Genomic DNA, 13,436 nt, shown 5'->3' on the forward strand with positions numbered 1-13,436 from the left:
CCACTGAAGTTTTTCCGAATTAATTCGACTCAGGGAACTAATTCTTAAAAGGCCGGCAATGCACTCGCGAGCCCATTGGAATTGAGAGCGTCCATAGGCGCGGTATCACTTAACATCAGATGAGCCTCTTGCCCGTTTTCCTCCTGTTCTATAATACAAAAATAAAATTTTGATTAATAGAAATAAAATTCGAATGCTTTTCAGCAATCCTATATAAAACATATTTTTTTAGTTACGTCAAGTATATGCCAGTAGGATAACGTCACTGTTTGACAGTTCGAACGAATTGTCCATACGATTTGTATACTTACAGGAATTCTATTTGATAGATACGTGTTTGTTTCTGATTAATTGCCAATACGACCACGGTCTGCTGCTCAAGTTCACCTCTATCGTTACTATTCTATTACGTTTGTTACAAAAATCAATTACGAATATTTCGTGTTAAAATAATATCTCTCTAACACACAAGAAAAATACACATAAGTGTTTATTTGAAACAGAAATATGCGTGTAAAATAAATCGCTTTGGAATTCTCATTACACGGAGCATTTACGATTGTCGCACTTGAACAAGTTATTTAACCTTATCGACACTTAACTGCATTTAATTACAGTTACAGAGATAAGTTTGTAACAATATTTCACTCTAACCAAAATTACGTCGTCTAATTAAGCTTTATTTTGTATCTCACTCACACCTTTTTCCTAGGCATAGACCACAAACATACCTGTCTCGTTTCATCTACTTCCATAACATTCTCATGCATTCTCATCGTTTATTGGTACTTTCGACCTGTACTGACCTGTGTGTTTCTTCTTTCGTACGTCCCGAATTTGGTCCTAGGATGTAACACAAGGCCTTCAAGACCCGACCTCACCATCTGTTGCCTAGTAAATCCTACTCGTGAGACGCTCCTCATACATTCACAGTGCCAAAACCGCCTGAGCACTCCCTTTTGTATCCTTGCCACTACGTCCTCTTTTATTCCACATTGCTCAACAGATATCTCACTATTGCTTATCCTATCACGAAATGTTACACTACACATAGTCCTTAATATTAATAAAATCTATTTATTTTAAAATAACAAAATCCTCAAGTCATTGTTTAAAAAATATTGATAATTTTGCTATGGTTGTCATAGTAAACCATTTATATTTTAATGTAGCAAGCTTCCTATACTTATTTTTAATAATTTCTCTTTTGTTTGTTTGTTGAAACGAATTAAGTCTGGATATCCATAGTTGCTCCCCTCTCAAAGCCAAGTTTTTTTTTCGTTTAATTTATTTTTGTCTCTGCGTGTATGTTTGTTTGTATGTCGGCCTATAAGTGCTTGTCACATTAAATATTGTATTTAATTTTTCTTGTACCAATACATCAGCGTGCCGAGCATTGGCAAGCTGTTATAAATAAGTAAAATGGTGTACTACTACGTTGCCGTACTTGTAAAAATATACCTAAAAGATATATCGCAGAAAACGAATAATGCTGGCACTTTTCACATTTCATTTTCGTGATTCAGTATAACGGTACGGCGGGTCGTGTCGCTTGTCTGTGGTACATCTTTCGTTTTAATTACCTTTAGAATATCTATAAGTATTCTAAGTATAATAATTAATGTGAATGTCATATGATCATGGAAGTCCCAGCTTCCCAAGCTATGGGTACGGCTTATCACGTATTTACCTAAACGTCGATCAATGAAATATACATAAAAAACTTTTTGCTCTATTCACGATTGAGCTTCAAACGACAAGATACTTTAGAAAGACTCTCTTATATTAGACACGTATCAGCAACAAATTTAAATTGTTTTTTTGTTTCCTTCTCCGGTACAATGTAATTTAAGGATATTGAAACTTTGTAAGCGGTCAAAGACATTTTATTCAATCGTAAAATTGTCATGAATCTCACAAGGCCACCATTGCATTTTGAACAATATTATTTTGTAATACATGACAAAATTATTATTTTTCTCTGACATACTTACCTACTTATTAATTCGGCAACATATCTACATTAAAAAATATCTTAAGATACATATTTTTGACCTAAGCGGAGACTATGTAACTGAACCATTGCATAATATGAATTATATTATGGTAATAATGTAAGCACATTGTTAAAAATTCAATTTCTCTTAGATTCTTATGGACTTAAAAAACGTGAATAGCACTGTTTGTTACTATGGATACCATTTAAGCATGAAAAAAAACATCGTAACATTAGTAGAAAACTCTAAATGGCCAAAGAAACAAAAATATTACTTAACCAAACTCCATAAACTACAAAATCTTTTATTGTATAGTGAAAAGTCCGTTTTCTAAAGTTTGAAAGGTTTTCAAAGGCGAAAAGTTTCTAAATCACCTGCGCTAATTGCTATTCTTAAGCCTCCGAATTTGCACAGAATTACGAGTATTGAATTGTCTTGACTGTATTGTATCGGAGCCGGTGCGCAATTTAGACTTAAATGTACCTAATTAGTTACTAATACGGTATAAATTAACCTTAGTTCTTTTAATGGAAGAAACGTATAGAATCGACCGTGACATTGCATCTTAATGGAACATTAATTTAATAACTCATTAGAGGTATAAATAATTACCCTAAAAATATATAATGCACCGCTTTCAACCCATTTTTTAGGTATTTTAAGTTATAAGGCGATGAATTAGTTCTCGAGGCAACAATCATTATTTAGAATTCGTTACCTGATCATGCTGCTTATTAAGAGAGAAATAGTCATACGTGTTTGCCCTAAAGTAATTTTTTTTCACAGCGTTTTCCAAGTTTAATTACTACGAACGATTTTGATGAAATTTTTTGTGTATTCAACTGGAATCGAGGATGGTTTATTAATAATATATAATTATATGACTTTTTTTGTATTGTAGACATGTTTACAGGACGTCTGTCCGATAGTGTTGTTTGATGATTTGCTATTTTAAAAGAGTACCGAGAGTTTTTTACGCCGGCTTTTACTCTCGCCCCCCCCCCCCCCCCCCTCTGTCTTCTTTGCCGATGAGTAAGGATGTCTACCGATTCAAATTTAAAGACGTGGAATAAGTGATACCTGTATCTCACATTCCATAATAAACATATTTTATTTTAGTAAATAAAATAAAACTGATGTTTGTAACCTCCAGTTCTTTAAAACGAACGAGACAAGTAAAAAAACAGGAAATTTTTAATAGCAATTACCCTAACCAATAAATGAGGATTAATCTTTAGTAAAAGTAGTAGTTTTGTGTAGGAAGGGGAACCTAAGTTATGCTTATCTCGTAAAGGAAGTTTGTACTTTGCTTTCTTTTATTACTCCCGCTGGAGGACACCCGGCGATAAGGCATTAAATGACTCCCCTCAACACGTTTTGAAATATGGAACATAGCATGTAATTTTCTGTACCCATCTGGTGAAAGGTAGACCACCATTCTCGTTAAACAAGTGCAACGTATTAGAGTAACAGTCAATCTAGTTGTGGAACAATGAATACTAAAGTGAAAGGGAGTCTAAGACTAGGTAATTGCTAGATAAATGACGTATTTACTTTAAGGAATGCAGGAAATTTTCAATTCCTAACGTTTAACGTCAAAATACATTGCGTCAATTGCCATCTCACACGATATTTTTTTAAATTCTTTACATATTTTTCTAGGCCAGCAGTAGGTGGTTTTTGTTTGGAATTTCCATTTGTGCATGCGACATGAGATTCGATCTATCATCTATGGGAATCATGCAAGGAATGTCAGAGCGTAAATTCCATAAAATTTATTAGTTTATGTAATAAATCGTAAATTTTTAGCAGCTTTATTTTTGCTAAATAACCTGAATGCATTATACATAACTATAGCTAACAAAAAAAACAATTTTAATTTAATTATTGAAACTGGTGGAGACTTAATAAAACATTTTTTATAAACGAATTCGCAATATCGATTACATGTCATTAAATAATAAGATTCTTCAATCTTTTTGTACCTTAAGTTTACATGCCACACACGTCGCGGTAATAGCTTTAAAAGAAAAGCCGTTCGTCGACTCTTCCTGGAAACGTCAAAGTTATTATGGCATAAAATTGCAATGAAATTAACAACGCCAGCCTGTCTGCCAGGGGAACGAGAGCCATTAGCCGACGAGGATCGTACGACGTCGGAATGCAGCACGATTCAATAGAAATCTGTTCCATAAAAACTTCTAACGAGTTTCTCAATCCCAATACCATGTTAGTACGGCTCAGTCTTTCTCGTTATCGTAAATGGAAAGACATTTCGGTGTTTAATTCGTCAACGGGAATTTTAACGGGGCTATAACTCAATTATTATTCTGGACTTGAACTAAAGCGGAAATATACAGCCCGTTTATGAAGTAGGCTATTGTTCTCAATAATTGTAATGTAGCAATAAACATCGAGAACGTATATGTCACGATTTAAAATTAATAGTAACGTAAGCTAGTAGCAGTAGTCTGAAATAGATAAAATTAAAACCCTCAAAAAGTCAAACTAATAATGAACCTTTGTGACAAAGCAAATAATTATTCAGTTATAATACCACAAGAGCTTCAAAATTATCCGGTATTTCGACTATATTTGTTTGCAGGGAACCTTGAGGGAAATGCCCGATAATTTTGAAGCTCGTGTGGTATTCGGGGGATTATTTTTCCGACCCAAATGTCGGCCAATAGAATTGCACCATGAGACGAAATGTACAGTTAACAAATAAGAATTTCATAATGAATAAAACAACTACTTAATACTTTTCTTGAAGCAACGACCAGAGAAAATTTTCACAAAAAATTATCAGTATAATACCATGTAGGTTGTACCACGTGACGTCGAATGGTGCAATTCTATTGGCCGGTATTTGGGTCGGAAAAATAATCTGTAGAATTCTTTATAGACTAACCATACAGCGTCGGTTTATCGATGTTTTTTTTCTTCTATAGATCAGCCTTCTGCCTAACATACGTCATCGACTTTGCATCTAATACAAGCAATATCCTATATATTAAATACAGTACATAAACAAAAATCCATTGCTACATAATTGCTCAACGATTGAGAGTCATCAGTTAGCTTCTGGTAATTGGAATTTAATATTGAAGAAATTTTCACAAAATATAAAGAGAAGATGACCTTTTCTTACCAAGAACAACAACTAAGTTGCATGTAAAAGTTATTAGAGTTTTTGTTTAGAATGGGTGAATTAACTTATGCTTATCTCGTAAAGAAAGTTTTTAGCGTGCCTTAGCACGGATTTGTAATTACTGTGTCAACAGAAACACTAACTAAATGATAATTACGTTTATGTTAAACAGATGTTAATTTTGCTTAAACCATAAAACTTTTGCGATAAACGCGTATTGCTTAGCTCTTGTAAGCGTATTTGTAAAACATTAGTTTTGTGTGTAACCACAACAATTTAGGACACATTTCGTTGCATTCAGAACTAATAGAATGATAATATAATTAGGAGGGCAACGGGTGACCTTATCAAGCGAACTCTCCCAGGAAACCATTTAAATTTTATTACAATATTTTCCGTGCAATGTATAGAATAAAAATATTAAAAGGAAACATAACAGAGACATCATAAATAATCCTGGATATGAAAAGAAACACAATTAAGAAAACAGTGTTATAAATGAAGAGAAAATACTAATTTAGAATAATATTGCTATGATAGTATAATAGCAAATATTAATATGAATAAGGTAATAAAGTAGAGATTTAAAGATAGAGGAAGTTAGGCGGGTTGAGGCAAGAAGTCTGAATTCGATTGCCTTCGATAGAAGATTCGCCGTGAAAGGAACAGAGGGGATATCAAGGTTGTTAGCGTAGTATTTAAGAAAGCGACCCTCAAACCAAGGTCGTTGCTTAGAACCTTACTTCCCTAGCTTCGTACTTACACTTCGTTCGCTTAAGTGCGGTGAAAAGATCGCAAACTAGCGAGTTAATTTGTCATTGCTGTAAAGTGTAGGCAGTGAAACGCGGTAACTGTGCTAAGCAACTGTGTAACTCTTCTAAGCAATGATTTAATGCATAAATTATAATTAAAATGTAACCTTAATAGCTTCATACCAACAACATATAAATGTATGAATATAATTATCCAGGCATTCATATTACCAGTAGTTTAGACAGTAATTACTCTATGATTGCTTAGATTCATTCTTGCATAATATCATCCAAGAACACGCTTTGATCAGTTCACATAAGCTACGGCTCGTTGACCACATGTATGACACATTTAAACATTTACATGACATTTTTTCAGGCGCCGTGTCCAAGCACTCGTTCTTAACATTAACATGCAACTCAAAGCTTTTTAATTCGATTGTTTTACACATAATAAAAAGTATTTTTACGGGATCACAGATAACATATGATAGTTGTACTCAGTTTAATCTTGAGTGATACGATTCGTTGATATTATTATAAATCTGTGTTATGATTCGAAATTTGAATCATAACGTTTTTCGCCGACAATAGCGCTTTAGGAAGGTATCACCGCAATATTTTTAAAATTTTCTCTCTAATTCATAAACGATAAATATGTACCACAAAAGAGTTTTTAGTGTGGTTCGAATACCAACCATGTATAATTGTTTTCTTAAAACAAAAATATTATTGTATTAAATATTGCATACGCTCATGAGTCATGACACTTTGCAAATAAATGAATAGGATATTATTTTTATTATAAAACTAGCTGACCCGGCTAACTTCGTTCCGCCTTAATAATAATATCGTTGTTACTTTAGTTAAACTTATTTTAGGATTTCATTAAGGTGATAACTTTTTTTGTAAATAGAGAAATGTTTTATTGCTTGCCATTGCAAAAGAAGAATGGCAGTTTTACACATTAGGCCTCTTCTCTCTATCGCCAATATTCCGATACTGCATGTTAAAGCACTTTCTGCTTTACAACATTTTTTGATTGAGGTAACACATGTTTTCGATCAAGATCAAAGCCTGGTTATGCATCTCCTCATTTACGTTTTCATTTACGTTTTTTGAGTTCGGGTTTTCTTGAAGTGACACGAATTCGACGTAAAATGATGCGTAGTTTTGTCAACAAATGTCACCACATGCCGTGTGCATTCGTAAAATTAATTAATTAATTTATTGTTATTCGATAACTTATCCGATATTTTATTACTTATTCTGCTATTCGGAGTGGAGAAAAATCCATCAGAAAAGACATAACTAACATCGGTCCAGCCGATCTCGAGTTATAAGTGTTGTAACAAACACGACTTTCTTTTATATATATAGATTGCAAGCTTTTAATTTGAACTGTATAAAGTGATAGGTCCGGTTAGTTATTGTAGTTGATTAGTCTGTATTTTGCGTCTAATGTAATTGTAAACGTCCTATGAATGCTAATCATTTTCTGTCATTATGCACATTGCTTCTAGAAGTTGTTAAGAATAATTCATTATTTCACTTAAGCAAGAGAATGATCACAACCACCTGTCAATGGAAAATTTAGATTTACAAAACTCTAGTATCACAGTATTTTTGTAACTCCCTTGCAACGGCTTTTTTAACTGCCAAATTCTGTGTGTATTCGGTAGGTCTTAGGTCATTCGCAATATTTAGAACTGGTCCCAAGTCAATCATTATTTTAATAATAATAAAAAAATATTTATGATTACACATTAAAAATACACATAATAAACACTTGTGGGGATTATAAAGCATATACGAAACGTAAGTTTCGCGTGATTTAGATAAGTAAACCATCAATCATTACACATATAAAACATATACAACTGCGGACGATTAAATCTTATTTGTCCGTGCCTGGGCTGTCAAACTAAAAGACAAAGTGAGCCGTATAATTGTGAAAATTGTCACGCGACAATATCAGAATTTAAAACAAATTATAGGAAATACAACAAATTCGTTACTTGAATATAATTCTTAAGGAAAATAACGCTTAAACCATTTCAGAATTTAAAAAAAAACACCTTTAAGGTCTGGGCCTCAATTTCCATTTTGTGATCATTTGTTTTTTCTATCAAGTTGATATTCAACGGCTGAAGCCACTAGGCCAACGCCGTTCTTTTGTTTCTTAATGAGCAATGTTTGAATTAAAACTATTTAATATTCCTAACTCTTATGATTACCACGGTAACAAATGAAAATCGTTCATAGATCTTATGGATATACAAAGAATGGTCCAATTTAGGTATGAAAATTAATACCAGATTAGTTAGGTACATATTGAATTAGTAATAATATATTCTGTATTTCAGATTATATCCATGTTTTTGTTAGAAAGAGTAATAATTCGGTCTAAGTTTCTATGTTAGTATTGGTTAATAAAGAAAAAAATCACTTAAATGACAGCATACTAACGTTATAAGATATGTGTGTTGTTTATAATCACATTCAGGATACCATTGGTCCGTTCGGGTCTCGGCAAACATACCTGACACTGCAGAACCTCGGCAAGCCCTAACAGCAACCTAAACGTGTTGTAATACTGAATACAGAGCGTATTGAACCCCTTCTGGGTAAAATGGGTCCATTACTGACGCAACTCTAAGGTCAATATTTCGTAACATATCGCTGTGGATTTTTTCTCTATTCTCTCTTCCTATGGGCAATAAAGAAGCTTTCTTGCGATGAAGGAAGATAACGTAGGGAAACCGGCATGGCTTAGATTGAACGATGGTTTTCAAGGCTTACAATTAAAAATACCGAGAAAAGAGATACAGAAATCCGAAACCAATGTTATTTTTAAGCTTTAATAATTGTATCTTATCTTCCACGGTTCGGTTCACAAGACTCTCTTTTGCGAACTAGCGAACTGGAAATACCACCTCCAATTGTTTAAAAAAATAGCGTACTCCTGCCTCAAAGGCCGGCAACGCACCCGCTAAAATGGGTGTCCATGGTTTCCCAAAAAGGACAGTCATCGCTCTTTTTAGACGTGCCGTAGGGATATTTGCTCACATATTCTATAAAAAAATAACCTTCATATTTTGTTTCAGTTTTTATTATCCCACAACGATGGGTAATGGCCATCATGGGATTTCTGGCGGTGGCGAACGCATACACAATGCGTGTGTGTCTTAACATAGCCATCACACAGATGGTCAGGCGGCATGCACCATCATCAGCGTATGAAGAGGGATCCTGTCCTGCTGAAGTTGAGGAAGCACTATCAGATACCTCTGTAAGTAGAAACTGAAATCAAATTAATTTGAATAAATGTAGTTACATTTTTAAATATTGTAATACAGGGTACGGTTTCTAAGCTACCTAAAAACAATTAATCTTTAAATTTATTAGCCATGGATTGGAACTCAATTGCATTCAGAAATAGGTTTCAAGCATAGTGTTATTCGTGTCTATGGCTCAGTGAACAGGCATAGGTTTATTCAGTAGGCCTAACACGAAGAATGTACCGGAAATTATACAATACACACATTGAACTATACTAAAAGGGAAGTAAGTAAAGTATAACTGTAGATATTAAACTTTAAAAAGCAGTCTGCATTTAGTTTTTAAATGAGACAACCGGATATAGCAACCATAATTTGAAACTCAAAGAATAAAAATTACCTTTTAATTTTTAAAACCCCTAATCATAGGTATTAAATAAGTTAAATAAGAAATTTAAATTATAAACACGGAATGTAATTTACACTTATTTTAATTAAACGAAAAATAGTAGTCTTTTAATATATTTTAATTAATTTTTTTTTTAAATTTGCATTAAATTTTTAGGGTAATTCCCCTCTAAATAGTAATCTTATAATAATATAATGCTTCCTGTTTATATATACATATAGTAATTAATTAGTAAAATATCAAAATTTCACATACTTAGACCAGGCCATGAGAGTTCAAGTTCATCTAAATTAAAAAACTATCTCTAGAATCTTACACTTCAATACAAAAATCGCACTTAAAAATCACAAAATAATAAAGAAAATAAAGAATACAATTAAAAGATAAAATAAGAAATACATTTTTTTTTAATTTAGAAAAGATACCGGCTAATGAGTATAAAAATTGCGATAGTCATACTTTTATATCGTTACGAGATAAATGCGACCTTGGATGTGCAGGTGAACTATATCGCTCGTTTTCTTCATAAATAAACCGCGGTTAGCAACTAATAAGATATATATCATAGTTATATCCTTCTTTGCGATGTTGCAAATTAAATACACTTAATTATCATTGTTAAGTTGAAAGTTTCGGCCTTGACCAACAAAGCTTGAGCTGTGCCTAATACCCGATGAATAAAGAACGGAACTAAGTGCAATCCCAAATCGCATCGCAACACTGGTACAAAAATAATAAAATGTGCAAGATTTGTACGAGATTTTTCTAGTCAAGTGTACTATAATTAAATCCTTTTGTATTTGTACAAGATGTTTGTAGATTTCAAATCTATTTCAAAATATATAAAAGATCTTTATACTTTGAAACGTAACATATATATTACATTTGTAATATTATAATAGAACGTCGTGAGCTTCAGTTTGTAAATATTAATAAAAATATCGTAGTCGGTTCAGAAGTATTAGAGGTGAAATTTTTACATCGTAATTAACATTTTGTGTGTACCAAATTCAACAGTTTTGCTTTATAACCTACTCATTACTCAATTAGGTAGCCATTCAAATATTTTATATTAGTATATTGTAAGACATTTTGGGCTAAGCATATTGAATAATCTGTCATGTTACTAGCTCTGGTAAGGAGCCATAAAACACGTCTGCGAAGGTTAAATGTGCATAATAAACTAATAACAAAGCACGAAATGATATTTATGAGTTTTAATCGGAAATCGATTAAATAAAAAATATAATCAAAATAAAATTAAAGTTGTATTTTTTATCTGAAATTATTTTTATGTCTACTACTATAGCATTGAACTATAGAGCCTTGGAAAAAAAATAAGGTTTCTTTCCCTGCAAATCCAACACAATTATGAATGCATCGGAACTACCGTTTTCTTAAATGCTCGTCCCAAGATATTGACCCTAGGATTTTTATATTAACTTTTAACAATAACAAGATGTTCACTCAGCCACATTGACGTGAAATATAGTATAATCTTCTTATTTAACGTAGCAGATCTAAAAAATAAGTGGCACCAGTCAGCCTTCTGCCTTGCGATTCTGTAACTCACTTTTCGAACTCACACAGCCGTCTTCGTAAGGAGGAAGGTTGTAGTTTATTGTTTATCAGAATGCCAAATCGTAAAATGACGGCTTCACGACTGATTTGAGCGGACCGCCGCTGCAAAAACCGCTGTGAGAGTTCGAAAAGTGAGTTACAGAATCGCAAGGCCGTACCTGACACTGTTTCCACTCAATATTTTTCCTACATGCGAGTGTTAAAAGCAAACTTAGGAAAAAAATCTATTGCTACACAGCAATGACTCGAATGCAAGACTACCAGTAATGAAATATCATCCAACATTGACTATCTTTTTCAGGAAATCAGTGGTTACAATTGGGATGAAGAGACTCAGGGCATTATTTTGAGCGCATTCTATTACGGATACATTGTAACGCACTTACCTGGTGGAATGTTAGCTGAGAGATTTGGCGGGAAATACTCCCTTGGTTTTGGAGTACTTAGTACAGCTGTTTTCACTCTACTCACACCGTGGACTGTGAACATAGGCGGCGCCACGGGCCTTATTATTTTACGAGTCTTGGAAGGACTTGGGGAGGTAGGGCTTTTATCATATTTGTTGTTTAAACCAACGAAATATACTGTAACTGTTGTTAAAGAATTCTAAGTGATACGAAAGAATGAGACTGGGCGACTAAAAGAATCAGTTTCCTTCATTCTGAATCTCTGCGTTAGTTCGTTTTTGTCGTTCCTTTTAAATCTCGGCTATACTCAAAGTATAGGAATTTTGCGACCTCAACGTCTCGCTCGCCTACTCTTGAGCTGAAACGCTCATATTTTGTAAAACGAACAACTGAATTTTTTTTTGTAGGGTACAACGTTTCCTGCTTTGAATGCGATGCTTGCCCGATGGGCTCCAGTATCTGAGAGAGGAAGAATGGGTTCCCTTGTGTTTGGAGGAGCTCAAATAGGAAACATTGCTGGAACATATTTATCTGGATTAGTCATTAAGGAGACTGGTGACTGGGAGTCTGTATTCTATCTCTTCGGCAGTATTGGAATTTTGTGGTTCATTTTATGGGTACGTAGTATTTATATGTAGCTTATTATACTAAGAATAAAGTTACTAATAGCTTAAATTATACCGCTCACTTTGCATATATTAAACATTGTATATGTACGATAAAACATTACCAAAAACAGTACAAACATTAGAGCAAGTTCCTTATTTTTTTTTCGTTTAAAAACATTATATAAACAAATTCTATATAGCTATAGACTCTAGAGCTATAGTCTCGCATATCTATTAGAATATAAAGAAAAGTATTGTCTTGTTCACAATAGCGTGAGAACCTTTGTCATAGTAAATAATTGCATATTTCAGGCTCTACTTTGTTACAACGACCCTGAATCACATCCGTACATATCTGACAAAGAGAAGAAATACCTGGAAGAAGCGCTTGGTAGACATCGTAACAGCCAGCCATCAGCTATTCCGTGGAAAGCTATCTTTATGTCCGTTCCGCTTTGGGCTCTTGTGTGTGCACAGGTAAAAGAAATGAATTATATATGTTAACGTAAAATTGTAAAAACCGTTAGATTGTAATCTATCGGTTATCGGTTATCGGTATTCGGTAGATTGTACTACACTAACTTAGTTATCATTCAAACTTCTTTGGTCAATTACAGATTAATTTTACTTCCCAACAATTTCATATAACTACCGAATAATAATACATACGTTAATTTGTAAGCAGTTCGTTGAGGTTCACAATCTTTCGACAGTTTACAATCTCGCGAGATAGATTACAATCTAACGGTTTTTACAATTTTACGGTGACATATACATCAGTGTATTTGTGGTATTCATGATATGATTTTAAATTTGTAAAAAGTTGTAAAGGAGTTAAAATACTCCCAATTTAAAAGTTACAATTGATTTTTTTTGCAAAATAATTTTTGGTCCCAGTCAAGATGAACCCAACAACTAACTATTAGCTAACCATGATGATGCAATTGGTTTTTGATTTGTCACGAAGCTATTATAACAACGATTGATATATCTATACATAAGTTATCCAAGATTATTCAATAGATAAAAAATTAATGACATAATAATTATTCGAATTGATTTTATAGCATGTTATAATAATATATATACAAATATCATTATTTTATAGACAAAAGCACATTCCATTTATATACATAAATGATTATTCATTTGTTTCTCTAATAGCGAGAATAATAAAACACGCCCGTATTTGAAATACTGTTAACTTTAAATACACGTTCCTAGCAAACAATGAATAAACATATAGGTAA

The 13,436-nt window shown here is 33.1% G+C and overlaps 1 protein-coding gene across 2 annotated transcripts in view; it reads left to right on the top strand.

Moving 5' to 3' along the window:
* Positions 1-13,436, top strand: part of LOC125055261 (putative inorganic phosphate cotransporter) — a 39,324-nt gene that overhangs the window by 15,021 nt on the left and 10,867 nt on the right. For both annotated transcript variants that reach the window (XM_047657647.1, XM_047657648.1), the window contains exons 2-5: positions 9,008-9,192; positions 11,473-11,712; positions 11,986-12,195; positions 12,499-12,663. In XM_047657647.1, coding sequence (XP_047513603.1) covers positions 9,008-9,192; positions 11,473-11,712; positions 11,986-12,195; positions 12,499-12,663 — 800 coding nt within the window. The remainder of the gene's footprint in view (positions 1-9,007; positions 9,193-11,472; positions 11,713-11,985; positions 12,196-12,498; positions 12,664-13,436) is intronic.

Source organism: Pieris napi, chromosome 13 (genome assembly GCF_905475465.1).
Source record: "Pieris napi chromosome 13, ilPieNapi1.2, whole genome shotgun sequence".
Classification (NCBI taxonomy): domain Eukaryota; kingdom Metazoa; phylum Arthropoda; class Insecta; order Lepidoptera; family Pieridae; genus Pieris; species Pieris napi.